Raw genomic sequence first — 16,096 nt, forward strand, 5'->3', positions numbered from 1 at the left:
TTATTTTCAATTCGCTCGCGATGTATATATAATATATATATATATATGAACGTAGACACACTTTTCCGTGCACTTAATGTATGTCACACAGTGTTTTTCATAGGTTCGCAGGCGCGAATAGTTAAAATACAGAAATAATGTGTGCTTTTATAAACCTCTTCTTTTTTGCCGCGGGGTGGCCTCAAGTCGCAGAAGCGTCTTCCAGACGGCTCGAGACGTGTTCAGTTCATTACTTGGCCTCGAAGCTGTCTCGACTGTCGGCTTAGCTGTCTGCGTAGACCATAGAGTTTCTCACTACATTACCTAGAGGGAAATCTGGCGCTGCTGCGCTGTGGTATGCATGGGAATGCCGGTATATTGTGGATTCGGATTGGCATCGTTCTCGTAAAGAAAGGACACCTTGAAGACGCGCTTGGCAAGTACCGTTCCGTCTGTCACAATGATTCGTTTTCTACTAGAACAGCACGGGAAAAGCTGTTTTAGCTTTATGATTACGCGAAAACATGTTTTGTTTAACCATGAGAACTTGTTATTGTGTGTACGACTACATGTTACGTAAAAAGTATCAGCGGGCCGCTAAACTTGGAGGACAGACGACATGATTCGCACTCGCTTTGAAACAGTTGGTCGTCTGTTCTTGCTTTTCTTCGCTTGGTCATGCATCGTGGGTGAGTAAAGATGTAATATGCGTGAACGGAAACATTTTATGAAGATTTTACTTTGAGAACGCGTTATTTGTGTAGCCATATCCACGATTTAGACGAAGCCTCTTTCAACACCAGCCAACACGAGCCTCGCAGACACATATACCGTCATTCCCATGACGGCACGGTGCCCCCTTAAGAAACACCCATAGACGGTGGCGCCAGATTACCCTCTAGGTGTTATAGTGAGAAACTCTATGGCGTAGACTGTCTCCAGTGCGGCCCAGAGTTCGAACACACCCGAAGACGCTGGTGGCGACGCATTTTCGGAGCGGCTGCACGTGCACTTGCCCAAACACGGCTGGGAGACGCAAGTGTGCGTCTCTGCCACCTAGCTGCGGCGTCGACAATGGACGCGGGCGAACGTGTGAAATTGAGCAGACGACGGGCGATCTCGTACTAATCAGTGCTTCGGTGGTTTAGGAGAACTCCGAAACCACCCCTATAACCACAATTTAGGTCACTCAAAGGTTATCCATCTCCGCTGGCGAGAATAAAATCAACTTGGTGTGTACCAAAATTGGCGTAGTAGGACAAGAGTGTATCACGAACACAGATGAGAGGTCGTGACATGCGCGTCATGTAGATCATGAAACAGCCGCCTAGGTCTTGGTGCTCTCACTGTCGTTTCGTTAACTTGTTAGGCTCCTCCCCCACACTGGCTCTCATAACATCGTTTCCCACAAGGCGTGGGATATGCCGGAAATTTTTTTTTATGAGCGGTCTGCTGCGCTTGAGCTCACGCATATCTGCAGTGCTTCTGCATATTTCGTGCTCGTCACGCAGGCTGTCCATACGCTGTCATTATAATTAACATGATTCTTCCCTACCACTTTGTCGAAATGAATGCAGTTAGGAAACACCTACAAGTACGCAAAAGGTAATGTGAAACAAGAAACAATATTATCACTTTCATGTAACTCAACTTGTTAGACTATAGTAAATACCGCTCACAAGCCGTACCTTGGTCGTTGTTGGATGATCGCAGGTTATTTTAGTTTTTTACCTTTTACTAAGAGATCGTCTTTTGACCACGGTGCAGGCGGGGCTCAGTTATTGTGTGGCTCATAAGTGCCAATTCGAGTTGTCTATACATGCGGTGTCGGTATGTGTGCGGTAGATAAGAACTCGGCAAACTGCTCTGAAGCATAATCTATTCCGCCTTCCTTACCGAGCGTGTAGTATAAGTGCTCTACCTGCTGTGCGAAAATGAACTCTGAACTCAATATGGCACTGATCTTTCCTTCAGCGTCGACACCGGCGACTCCACGGCGAGGCTCCTACGCTGGTGCAGGGGCGGCCGAAAGCTCACCGTGGGAGCCCAGCCACGGTGAGTTTGACTGCAACCAGAATTATTTTTCCGCTTGGCGTGCGTGGCTGGAGAAATTGAGCGCTAGCCGCCAATTCAGGGCTAAGGGCGGTGTTTTGATCCTACTCAATGCTGCTGGTGAGCTTCCACAGTAGGAACCGAAGCTGCAGCTGTTGCCGCTGGCCACAGTGTCACGTCCCAGCTCCCTCGCATTGTCCAAAACCGAAAAAGATATAACGCTTTAGTTCACTGTGCTCAAAGGGAACCTACACGCTTAACCCTGGCAATATTTCTTCACGCCCGTCGAATTGCTAACAATAGCGTGTCAAGGTAACGCCGGCAGGGCACGGGACTTTCGCCGCCTACTCAGGTTCAGTACGTGTAAAATGTCGAGTAGGCTGAGCACCTCATTACTATTACTCATCACGAGCTAAAGACCTCGTCGCAACAAAAAAATATACAGGGTCTTCCAGTCAACACCAATTTTTTTTTTAATTTGCCTTTGGCAGGTAGCACGATTCTAGTCCATGAGCTGGTCTACTCGAAGAGGTTGGCATTACTTGCACGAAAACATCGAAACGCATAATTCACTAATTACCAAAAATCCGCTTAATAACTTTTCAAACTAATTGCTTTGTCGCACACGTCGGAATTAAAAAAATTCCAGTGGACGAGACTGCAAGGCATATCCACTTCAAAAGAATTGTGTCGATCACTACGAGGTATGTGTAGTCAAACTTGCGGTAAAAAATGCAGTGTTGTCCCCGCTTACTTGCTTAACAAAACGTCGTTTTATGCATTGAAGCGCGACAGTAATTGGAACGCCAATGCATTTATCCGCAAAGTTTAGCAATTATTATCTTCAAGCTGGTCTCATCCTGAGAATTGGCGCCAAGTGGATCCGCCTTGTGAACTCCCCGACTAGAATTTGTAAGTTACAATACCTTCCATAAGGTAATTAGTCAATAGCACAACTAGTTAATGTTGGTTCATTAGTGGATTGTGCATTTCTATTTTTTTGTGTGCAAGTAATCTACGCTTCTTCGAGCAGAGCAGCCGATGAACTGGAATTGTGCTATCTGCCAAAGGTAACTTTTAAAAATTTTTGGCATGTGTTCGCTGAAACACCCGGTATATATACAAGTAACCTTTGAAATCACACCAGCTCAGCACAACGTTCGGGCAAGGGTTCAAACGTACAGGCAAGCAGCCATCCCCTCGGCGCGGCACATGACTCGGTCACACGGATTTACCGTGCCTGCCCGCCATCATCCCTGCATACTACTACCGGCTCTGCAATCTGGGTCCTTCGTTGCGCTTGCGTTGTGGTGCGCCGACAGTTGAATGAGGGATCGATCGGCCGTACTCGTAGTTGTGGTCGCCTCGTGGAACTCGCTGGCTCGTGCTGTCCATGTGATGCTGACGTGCTGTCACAGATCCCAAGAAAGTGACTTGCACTTCTTTACGTAGTAATGTTAACGACGTATAAGCGTAAGCTTCGAATACTTTTGGGCTTCCGCGGTGCCGCCCTTCTTGAAAGCGGGCAGCGAAAGTCCTCGTTACATTTCTGACCCCGTTACGCACCCGAACATAGATTCTTCAATTGAATGAAAAAACATGTTTCGAAAATTTATATTGTTGTTCTTGCAGCCTGGCAGGAATACGGTAAGTATAACAAACATTTTCTGCTACCTGCCCCATTACCCGCGCGATGCCTTTTACCCAGCTGTCTTGCGCAAAGTTCACTCTTAGAAGCACCGAAGCACCTATGCGCTAATCAATAGGGAATAAACAGCAGATAACACGAAGGTAGACTTCCAGAAAAATGAAAACGATATATATACTACAACAAACAAAGCAACCGTGTACCGTTTATTTCAGTAAATTGGACTGTGGGCTACTTGTTCCGAGTTCACAGCCAAAAGTCGAGCACGAGAACAAGGCTGCAGAACACAGACAACTAGGCTCGTCTCCTTTGTTGTGTTTTGAGTTCGAGTTCTTTTTTTTTTCTTTAATGCCTTTTAGCTAGAACGTGTTTGTTTAGAAGCATGAATCGCTGGGCTAGTTGGTTCGTGTTTTAAGCCGAAAAGGAACCAGCCAAAAACCAAGGCGCAGAACCAGAAGGAGGCACACACACACTGTCGCCGGACACGCACTGTCGCCGGACACAGTCACCGGACTTGCAAGTCCGGTGACTGTGTCTGTGCCTCCTTCTGGCCGTGCGACTTGGATTCCGCATGCTCCTGTTTCTAGTTAATATTTGTGCTTTGCGACATTCAGTTCCAGATGACGACGACATTTCACCTCCACGTAAGTCCCGTCCCATAGTGTCGTTTCGCGACCATTCTTTTGTGTTGAGGCAGCCAAGCGTTTGTTTAGTTTTTTATCCGACGCACTCCACTATATGATTGCACAGTGACTTACCAAGCCATTGCAAGGGCATCAGTCACGTACAGGCATGGTCGGAACAACGGCCATCAATACGCAGCGACTTATTTCATTTCATTTTGTTACCTTAAGGACCCCGTTCTGTCTATTACATAAGGGCTGGTTAGCATGTATACACAAGCCAATGCAGTTGCTGCGGTGAAATACAGGTTTGAACAGTTTTCAGAAATGTTTACTGAAATGTGATGCTAGCAGCATTGCGGGGTAGGTCAGTACAGTCTCAGGCAGCCGTGGGAAAAAATTCAGGCTTTGAGTGTGGTAGTACGTGTGCGAGGACGAGTAACTTGTAGCTGATGGCTAGTGCGCTGTGACATGCGTGAAGACGATGGCGTGATGTAAGGTGGTCGGCTTAGCGAGCAGTAAAATAATATGTGGAAACTATAAAGTGTGACAATGCGTTGACAAGAGCTAGAGATGTCAGGCTATGTTCTGCCAATAAGAGTAAAATGCTGATGTTACATGAATTCGAAGAATGGATTAATGTAGTCGCACGGATTTGAAATGATTCGTGTGCATTCATCATATATATTTGATGAGGGTTTCAGGTGGCAGCAACATATTCTAATTGTGATCTGAGAAATGCTTTGTACGCGAGCAGTTTGACGTGCTGTGGAGCATGACGAAGGTGGCGTATTATCAACCCTAGGGTCTTGTTCGCTGAGGAAATTAAGTTAGTCGCATGTGCATTCCAGGAAAGGACCTGCGACAGCGTTATGTTTAAGTACCTAATTGTGCGCTAGAACAGTTTCCTCTGCCAAGATTCAAGAATAAGTTTATTATCCTGAGTCCAAATCGAACGTGTATCAGATATTAGGTTTATAATAACAGAGTTTTTATTTGGAATGTTTCCCGAGAGCACAAAAGAGTCGAAGACATCACATGCAAACAGTTGCAAGGAACACAAAGTGGCAGCGAGACAGAAAGGTAAAAAGGAAATAGACAAATGACATGACGAACAGGCCACAGTTAAACAGCCGGTGGTAGAATTGTGACAGCAAGGTGTCCACATTATTAAAGGGGAAAATGAGACATCCACTCCTCCGTAGCAATTGCTACATACGAAACCCATACGGCATCCTGGAAAGAAAACTTCGCAATTGACCGAAAATTCGTCCTGGTCCGGGACACGAACCCGGGACCGCCAGCGGGCCCGGGTTCGAGTGGTCAACCTGGCAGTCAGACAGGCAACGCTATTCGTATGAGCGAATTAATGGAGCATCACGTATACACATAAAGTGTAAAATGAACTTATCACAAATTTAGTTTCCTCATTAGCCGCTCGTGACACTATCATTTGTGCATTGTTTTATTCAATGTTTTTCAGTGGACAAGCTTTTGCCGGAATTATATCACTCCACCATCTCACTAAGGAGTAAGTATGCGATCATCCAATCTACTTTTCAAGGCTGATATTAATGCGAGAGCGTTATATGTCCCACGACGCAGAAATTGCGGCATGATCGAGCGATGGTACCAAATATCATCATCATCAGTGGTGTTATCAGTGTCTTGCATGACGTCAGTTGTAATACTAATAACATTAAGCATCATGACAACGTTAATTCGTAACAATTATGGGTAATTCATGCGAATTCAGTTGAATTAGAGTGAAGTAAAATGAATGCACGTGAATCAAAGTGGATTAAGGCTGGTGCAAACTACAGTAAGGTGGATTAAGGCAGAGTTGGGAAGGATACGTGACATGTTTGAAGGAACGTATTACGGACGTAACCAAATAATTCGAGAAGTAACCCTTTCGCTTTCAAATCACGTAATTTATTTATTTTTTATTTATTGGTACCTCAAATACCCCATTTGGGGTTTTACATGAGGGGTGGGCATATTTACATAATATTTTCAATGAATGCCTTGAACGATGAATGACTGGAGTGGTGCACCGCTTCAGCAGGCAGATGATTCCAGTCTTTCGCTGTTTGAATGAAGAAAGAGTTAAGATGAGCGGAGGTGCGAGCTGGAGGGGGATAAACAGCCTTTGAATGGCCATGACGGGATGAAGTGCGATGCGCAGGCGTGATGTCGGTCTGATGAAGTAGTGAGTGATAAAATTTGTAAAAGAGGCACAGTCTTGCTGTTTTGCGGCGCTGCTCGAGGGTTGGAAGTTTCAGAGATGATTTAAGTTTAGTAACGCTAGTGTGGTAAGAGTAGTCAGAATGAATGAACCTTGCTGCACGATTCTGTATGGATTCTAGTGCTGTTGCCAGGTTAGATTGGTGTGGGTCCCACACTGAGCATGCGTATTCTAGTTTGGGTCGAACGATTGTTAAGTATGCGAGTAGTTTTACTGAGTGCGGAACAAGACGTAGATTACGGCGCAGGTAGTTTAGTACACGATTGGCATCATTGCTAATGTTGCATATGTGTGAGGACCAACTGAGGTTATTGGACAAGTTAACGCCTAGGTATTTATATGAAGTTACAGCACATATTTCCGAACCGGCGATAGTGTAATTAGCTGACATAAATGATTGGCGACGATGGAAAGTAAGTAGTGACGTTTTGTTGATGTTGAGGGACATTAGCCAATTATTACACCATGTTTCAATGACGTTAATGTCGGACTGGAGGGCGCGAGAATCAGCGTCGTTAGTAATAGGACGATAGATTACACAGTCATCGGTAAATAAACGAATTTTGGAAGAACAACCTATAGGTAAGTCGTTAATGTATATTAAGAAGAGTAGTGGTCCCAGGACTGTGCCTTGTGGCACGCCAGAGATAACGGGTGATAAGGTAGACGAGCATTGGTTAGCGTAAACGAACTGTTGACGGTTAGTGAGAAAGTTGCGTATCCATTGAAGAACATGAGGGTTAAGATTAAGACATGATAGTTTTAGAAAGAGCCGTTCATGAGGAACCTTGTCGAAAGCCTTTTGGAAATCTAGGAAGAGGGCGTCTATGGGTATGTTTTGATCAAGATGCGAGCTGATGTCATTAACGAATAGGGCTAGCTGAGTCTCGCAGGACATGCCTTTCTGAAAACCGTGTTGATTTGGATTAAAGAAATTAGCGGATGTTAGGAAGTTTACAATATGAGAATAAATTATATGCTCCATTAGTTTAGAACAAACACTGATGAGGGAAATTGGACGGTAATTGTGGCACGATGATGATGATTCTTTTTTTGGTACTGGAATTATCTTACCTATTTTCCAGTCTTGCGGCACCACTCCAGATGATAATGATTGCTGAAAGATATGACACAAAAATACACTAGAGATGTGCGCGGTGTTCTTAAGCATTTTGGAATTGATGCCGTCGATGCCGGCTGAGGATGTTAATTTGAGGGATTCGATTAGCTTCGTTATACCATGTGCTTCGATTGTTATGTCAGGCATCGTTGGGTTGTTGAGGTAAGGACAGTCTGGGAGGTCAGTGTTAGGTTCAGAAGTGAACACGGAAGAGAAGACAGAGTTTAGTACTTCAGATACTTTATGGTCTGGAACACGGTTATTATCGTTATCACATAATAGCAATGGTTTACGGTTATTTGGGTTAATGTATTTCCAGAATTGTTTGGGATTGTTTTGCAGCAAGTTAGGGAGTGTAGTTGAGTAGAAGGTTCGTTTAGCTGTTGCGGCCAAGGAATCAAACTCCTTTTCAGTGACGTAATATTTTTCCCAGGCCGGAGCGGTATTGGAACGCTTGGCTTTACGAAATAATCTTTTCTTTTTATTATTTAGTCGTTTTAATGTGTTGTTGAACCATGGGGACGAAGGTCGCTCTGTTAAAATGATGGTTGGTATGTAAGTCGTAGTGAGTTCGATCATTTTATTTTTAAAAAGCGTCCAGTTGGCGTCTACTGTGCGCTTCGGGAAATCTATAATGAACCAGTTGTAAAACTCGGTTAGTGCATTGTTGATGCTGATGTAATCACCTTTATCGTAGAGTGTTATTTTCTTTTTTGATTTTTTGCAATGAGGTAGCTGCCAGTATAATTCTGCATGTAGTACCGAGTGATCACTTAGTTCTGGTAGATGTGTTATAGAAGAAACACTGTCGGGATGGGATGTTAAGATAAGGTCGAGTATGTTAGAGCACTGTTCGTTTTTCCGCGTTGGGGTAGATACTAGCTGTGTCAAACCAAAGGTGAGGCATGTGTTAAGAAAATTACATTCAAGGTTATTTTTAGACAGTGTTATGGCTGGTTCGGACCATGTTATATCAGGAAAGTTAAAGTCACCTAAGAGGAGTAGTTGCGCATGATTAAATGACTTAGTAACAGTTTGCAGTGCCTCGTGGAAGTGAATAGTGAAGGAAGCATCTGCATCGGGGGGTCGATAGCATACACCGATAATAGTTTGTAGGTATGAAGAACTGCACAATACGAATAATATTTCCAGAGGTGAAGTGATATTGATAATGGAGCAACAAAGGCTACGATGGGCAGCTATCAGAACACCTCCTCCGCGTTTGCCTACACGATCTCGCCTAAAAATGTCAAAATCAGGAAGGAAAGAATTAAGCTCTGTGTTATCGACGGTAGAATTCAGCCACGTTTCTGTTAGTACAAGAAGCTTACAATCAGAGGAATCGATAAGGCTACAGAGTGCTTCGCGTTTGGGCAACAAGCTTCTAATGTTAGTATAAACGAATGATACAGGGGTGGTATATGGTTTTGCGATAGCGCGTGATGGTAGCTATGAAGTTGAGGTAACTCTATTTGTAGTGTTATCATACTTGTAAGTTCTGTTATCCACGATTAGTTTATCGTACCGGAGTTTGAAAGGTTTCTGTTGCGACTTGCCGAACTCGATTAGTTGTTTACGTGCATGCCGGGTGTTAGCTGAGTAGTCTTCCGATATGCTGTAGCTGGACCCTCTAAGTTGTTTAGCATTTGAAAGAATGTGTTGTTTTACTTTGAAATGAGCTAATTTGATAATTATGGGTCTGTTTCTATTAGAGCTATATCTGCCAATTCTATGAGCGCGCTCAATATCTAAGGGATCCAACTTGACATTAAGGTTAGAAGCACAAAGTTCCACAATTTTCTTCTCAGATTCTTGCCACGTTTCACGCTCAGTATCAGATACCCCAAAAAACACAAGGTTAGAACGACGAGCCCTATCTTCTGAATCGTTTAGTCTTGATGAAATGTCGGAAATGGCTTTAGTGTTTGTATCGACCACTGTCCTGTTGCAATTAACTTCGGTTTTTAGTGCAGTTATGGCGGAAACATCACCTTCAATTTTTGTTAGTCGCCTTTTATAGTCGTCAAAAATTTTGTCGTTCTGCGATAGTTTATTTCGAATTGATTTCATTTCACTTAGAAGGGATGCCTGACCTGAGTTTATTTCCTCCAATGCAGCCATTATGTCACAGGATGCCTGCGTAGAAGTGGAACGGGTGTTAGGGCCGGGATTTGATTCTATGTCGCCAGAGAGAGAAAGAAGTTGTAAGATGACATACGTGCAGTCGCGAACAATGGTAATGACACTTAAGTGACTGTCAGTTTGGGTATGCCCCGGAAAGAAAAATAAACCCTATTGGTTTTATGTTTCGCGAAAGTCCAATAGTCATATACCTTGACTACAGTTGCTTTCTTGAATTAACACTGAGCTCGTCCGGCACGCTACGCTGACGCACCCACGCCATTCTACAACTGAAGATACCAGAATAGCAGCGTTAGACACGAAAGGCGCTCGAGGCGAATGATGGTGATAGCTGTGAGACAAAAAAAAATACAATTGCAGCGCGCTCATCATCATCCCATTTTGTGTCCACTGCAGGACGAAGGTCTAACCCTGCATTTTCCAATTACCCTGTCCTGCGCCGAAAGAATTCCAACTAGCGCCTGCGAATTTCTTCATCTCATCGATCCCCCTAGTCTCCTGCCATCCTCGACTGCTTTCCCTTGGTACCCATTCTGTAACCCTAATGGTCGAACGGTTATCTAACCTGTGCATTACATGACCTACCCAGCTCCATTTTTTTCTCTTACTGTCAATTAGATTATCGGCTATAGCCGTTTGCTCTCCGATCCAAACCGCTCTCTTTCTGTCTCTTAAGGGTATGCGTAGCATTCTTCGTTCCATCGGTCTTTGCGCGGTCCTTACCTGGGTTAACTTGTCAATCTCGAAGTCTCTGCCCCATGTGTGAGCACCGGTAAAATGCACTAATTCTATACCTTCCTTTTCAATGATAATGCTAAGCTTCCAGTCAGGAGCTGACAATACCTGCCGTAAGCGATCCAACCAATTTTTAATATTCTATGAATTTCCTTGTCATGATCAGGGTTCCCTGTGATTAGTTGACTTAGGTAAACATACTCCTTCACAGAAACTAGAGGCTGACTGGCGATCTCTGACTCTTGTTTCCTTGCCAATGTATTCATCATTATCTTTGTCTTCTGCATATTAATCTTCAGCCCCACTCTTACACTCTCCTTGTTAAGGTCCTCAATCATTTGTTGTAACTCGTCTGCAGTGTTGCTGAAGAGAACGATGTCATCCGCAAACCGAAGGCTGCTGATATATTCGCCGTCTATCCTTCCTCCTAAGCCTTCCGAGTTTAATAGCTTGAATATTTCTTCCAAGCACGCAGTAAATAGCACTAGAGAGAGTGTCTTCCTGTCTGACCCGTTTCTTATAGGGATCTTCCTACTTTCATTGTGTGTAGAATTAAGATAGCTGTGGAATCTCCATCGATATTTTCCAAGATAATTACGTAAGCGGTCTGTACTACTTGATTACGCGATGCCTCTATGACTGCTGGTATCTCTAGTAAATCAAATGCCTTTTCGTAATCTATGAAAGCCACATAGAGAGGCTTATTGTATTTTGCGGATTTCTTGATTACCTGATTAATGACATGGATATGATCCATTATAGAGTATCCCTTCCTGAAGATAGCACGTTCCATTGGTTGACTAAGTCCAGTGTTGCCCTTATTCCATTGGATATTATTTTGGTGAATATTTTATATAATACTGCGAGTATCTGGTGGGCCTATAATTTTTGAATTCTTTAACGTCGCCCTTTTCATGGATTGGTATATAATGTTTGTATTCTTCCAGTTCCCTGCGATATTTGCAGTTGATTGGCACTTCGTATATAGAGCCGGCAGTTTTTCAAGCATTATGTCTCTACCATCTTTGATTAAATCGACTGGTAGTCCATCTTCTCATGCCGCTTTCCCCCATTTCATGTCTTGTAAGGCCCTTCTAACTTCAGCGCTAGTTATAGAAGGTGCCTCTGTATCACGTTCATTACTACTTCCAATGGAGGTATCGCGGGTGCATTGGGTACTACAGAGGTCAGGGTATAACTGTTCCGCTGAAATTACAATCGGACGCTATCATTTCTGTAGGTTGTGTTTAAGTCGTACTTCACGATTTTTATACTTACTTTACCTTGAGAAATTCAATTAGTTCAGTAACTTCCTTGCGCCACATGGAGCGCCTGTGTGGTTACGTATCCGTGGTTCGAAATGCGTGGCCGTATTTTCTGCGACACGAGACCCTTAACGCTGTCGCGTTAAAGAAGCTCCAAGGGTGTAGTTACTTCACTCGCATAGTCAAAATCTACAGGAAAGCTTTGAAGACAACACTCCATAGTTCAGTTAATTGGGAGGCCGATGTCGTGCCCGCTACGAATCCGGTCAGTAAATGTGATATGAACGATTATCTAACTGTGCGAGCCAAAATTACCCCGATTTCTCACGAACCCGATGTCTTGCAAATGCAAATACCTGGCGCAATAGTAAGAGTTGCGGCAAGATGGGCGAGTTGGAATGAATTCGTTATAACGAGTGTGCAGAGAGGACGAGGACGCAGCGCTCTCAGCACTAAACGAAAATCTGATTTCAGCAAGGTTGCCAGCATTTGAAAAGGACGATTACGCCCACGTGTATTCTGCAACCCTAAATAGACGCGTTTTATTCCGTCAGTATGGTACACGCTGTGCGTATTCGCGTATTTGCTTTTTCTTGGGCCGTATCCGGCAGCGTTCGATTTCATTTCCCTGTATTTCTCTCTCCTCCCCACGCTTGTTTCTTTCGTAAAAAAATATTATTTACCCATACTGTGTGCGCTCTAAATATGTTGTCGTGTGTACAGTGTGTTGCACTTGCTTGACAATATTCCTACGTGTTTCTTGTCTTTTGGGAACTTTGTACCAAAGCCCTTTCTACCATCATGTGAACAACGAAAGTATTTGCGGAAAGGAAAAAAAATTTTAAATTTTGCTTTTGCAGGCCTTGACCCGTTGGTGCCATCACGGGGGCGTGAGTTTTCCATACACTTACGACTCGTCATCAGTTCACCAAGATTTTAGGATCATTGACTTACGGATTTCTAATGAGTATATATATATATGCTGGTGGTCTGCTGCGAACTACCGCCAATTGCACTTCGCTCCTTGAAGAGCCAGAACCTGTGTCTTTGAGCTACTGAACAGCACTTTTCAATGTTGTGAACGCGTTTTCAAAGAGGGATCCGGGACCTGAAAGATGTATGACGTAATGTTATCGCATTTACCGCTATATCGCCACTGATATTTTTTTTTTCTTCACGGCTCTACTCAAGCCTGCCTGGCAGTGTCATTGAACGAATCGCTATATGACTGCGATAAGGAGTCTAGGGCGCGATATCAACACCAGGCTCAATCGCGCCATTGACTAGTCCTGTTATTCAGTGTGCATGATGGCACGTGAGTGTTGTGGCGAAGATAGTATTCGTTTTTTCGCAGAACCCTCTGACTCCGAAGACAGTAAGTACATGCTCAGCGATTCAGCTTTGATGAGCGCTATAGTTAGTATTATGATATAATATTTACAAGTACACTTTCTTCTTTCATACGAAGGCGCAGCGGAGTAAGTACGCCATCAAGTTTTATAGATCTACCTACCTGGTCGGGAGCCGCAGGCTGCCAGGCGATCGGTGTATTAATACCGTAAACGATTGAATCCAATTTTAACCGAATGCAAATTTGTTGTGCATTGAAGCGTTCGCGACATTATCGATGTCAAGGCGCACTTCACTTTTCCATTAAAATATGCGGGGAATGTTTTTTTTCCTTCTTTTCGGGAACTGTTCGTGCATTCAGTGAAATTCCTTTTCTTTACAGGAAATTTAATTCAGGAGGCTAATGGGCACATAATTCGAAGTCGAATTGCTAGCTTACTTGTCTACAGCTTTTTACTACATCTCTCAATTTAAACCGCTCCGAGAGCGTTGATATCAAGTTTACCTGTTTATGCGCCACAACATGTGAAACGTCTAACTTCTCACGCCAAATGTGTGAGCATCGCATAAACGCCGGTTCTATAGTTATGGAAAAGTCCAGATCTATATACTTCGAAAGCGCATACAACAGGCACTCTGTTTTCAGCTTTCAAACAACTCAATTTCATACGAGCCTATAGATGCTTAGTCTCCCCTTCACCAATTCACAGTTCTCGCTTCAGCACGTGCTCGATCGAAAAAAAAAATATCGTGTGTCCAACAACGCCCTTGTACCAAGAATTGCACACCATTATAAGGGATTGCATATAAAGTTCGTGTTCCGAATAATCATTAGGGAGTTATTAGATACGAAGTTACGGGTTACGTGCACTTTTCAAGCAACGTCGTCTCGAAAAGATGGCGTTTCACACCCTGCACTCACACTTACAACACGCAGGGGGCAGCGATCAACCGAGCTTTCTTCCATCATCGGCGTCGTTTGCGCGGTTGTGATCTTCCTGGGCTGCCTTGTCGCCGTCCTCGTCGTGTTCAGCTTGGGTGAGTGCGCACGAGCTTCGCCCTGCATGCTGAGTGGCTCGTGTGAAACCTCTGTTCCTTGCGCTGAACTGGGTGCCTGGCCTCTGTGTTTTCTCTTCGTGATTAACTCGGAAGCGGTTGCGTAAAGCATTTATCCCGAATCTGAAATAAACATACACAAACAAGAGCTGTTCACTGACCGAATCAAAAGTGTACGATGCTATTTGATCCGCACCGATGGCACCGGCTGTCGGAACCTCAGTGCTGACACCCGTTGTTGCAATCGGACCGCTGGCGCCCGTTGTTGCAAATGGGTCGCAAGCCCCAAGGGTAGCGTTGGCCTGGCGGCCTGGGGCACACTGGAAGCATCCGAAGGTCCCAGCAAAGCATGAGGCGACTGCTAACAGAACAACTTGTTTATTCTAGCATCGCAAAGAGCGGGCGGTCAGGTCGACCGAAGTAGAGAGACGGGAGAGCACGTTACTCAACAGAAGAAATCGGAGCCTCTCTCCTGGCGCCCGGGGGCAGCTGCTCTTATACTCTTGGCGTCACGGGCAAGAAGGAAGGTCACGGGACGACACCACGTGACAGCGGCGACGGACGGACTGAGAGACACGTTGGGACAAGGAGGTGACGCATCAGCCGGGCCGGCGCCGGTCAGACCTCCTCGCTTCACACTGGGGGAGCTCCTCTCCCCGGCTGCCGCGCTTTGACAAGCGTGGGCACACACACACACACGCACACACAAAGACACGTGGCACTGAACATGCCGGGACGCGCTCGGCGGGGATGCGTCGCGGCCGCTCCGAGCGGGCCAAAATGTCCGACGCTTTAAACGAAGCCCCGACGTCCGTTGCATCCGCGCCGGCCATATAGCGCGTCGTAGGCGAAACGTAACAGACCGCCCCGCCGGGGGAAGGAGATCCCGATGGTCAGAGGACTGCATCCGCTGTCCGGAGGGATGTCGCTCGATGATGCTCATAACCGAAGTCGGTCGTCCCTCGGCGTTTCTTGAGCGCAGCGCACCGAGAAGGCCTCGTTCTCACGTTCAGGTTCACACAGGACACTGCAAAGTGACTTCAGGAGAGTTGCCATTTTTGTTCTCTTTCCCAGCAAGCGTTAGAACTGCGCCGAAACTCAGCCGCTCAGTCAGCAAGCACGGCACAACCCTCACTAAGCCATGCCAGGCTCTTTCCCCTTTTATACTACTGCCCAGTTCCTTACAGTAGTCTATAGCAGCACTCAGAACGCGTCCACAAATCGGAAAATTGCACTAGAAAGCACATCATCACTTTGAAACACTACACAAAAGCAATATGTTAAAAATCCTGCCTCAGGAAGAAAAACATCAATAACAAACAATTTTGAGGCTGATTCCCACGTTAGGGGCTTCGACCTAAGCCATTGGCGTTACCGTTGAGACTCCCCTTTTTGTAACGCACCTCAAAGGAATATTGTTGCAAAGCGAGGCTCCAGCGCAGGAGGCGGCCATTTTTGGGAGAGATGGTCTGCAGCCATTGGAGAGGGCAGTGATCCGTCTCAATGATAAACCTCGAGCCGGCTAGGTAGCATGACAATTTCTGAACGGCCCACACGAGACACGCACACTCTTTCTCGGTGGCGCTGTACGCCTGCTCACGACTGGTCAGCTTACGACTAGCATACAGGACGGGGTGTTCTACTTCTCCATTTTCCCGTTGGCACAGTACAACGCCCATGCCTCGCTCACTAGCATCGCACTGAACAACGAACCCTTTGGTGTAGTCGGGCGATCGTGGCACAGGCTGGCTTGTTAGGGCGCTCTTTAGGGCGCTAAAAGCTCTTTCCTTTGTCTCGTCCCAGACGACTGTTTGCGGCTCTGTCTTTCTTAGAGCATCCGTCAGGGGAGCCGCGATATCAGAGTACCAGGGGATGTAC

General features: G+C 45.3%; 1 protein-coding gene across 1 annotated transcript in view; it reads left to right on the forward strand.

Annotated features, from left to right (window-relative positions):
* The first annotated feature begins 657 nt into the window (after window positions 1-657).
* Window positions 658-16,096, forward strand: part of LOC139048682 (uncharacterized) — a 95,150-nt gene continuing 79,711 nt past the window's right edge. The window contains exons 1-3 of the mRNA XM_070523173.1: window positions 658-668; window positions 1,954-2,034; window positions 14,100-14,200. Of these exons, the coding sequence (XP_070379274.1) occupies window positions 658-668; window positions 1,954-2,034; window positions 14,100-14,200 (193 nt within the window). The remainder of the gene's footprint in view (window positions 669-1,953; window positions 2,035-14,099; window positions 14,201-16,096) is intronic.

The sequence above is a fragment of the Dermacentor albipictus genome, chromosome 8 (genome assembly GCF_038994185.2).
Source record: "Dermacentor albipictus isolate Rhodes 1998 colony chromosome 8, USDA_Dalb.pri_finalv2, whole genome shotgun sequence".
NCBI classification, from domain to species: domain Eukaryota; kingdom Metazoa; phylum Arthropoda; class Arachnida; order Ixodida; family Ixodidae; genus Dermacentor; species Dermacentor albipictus.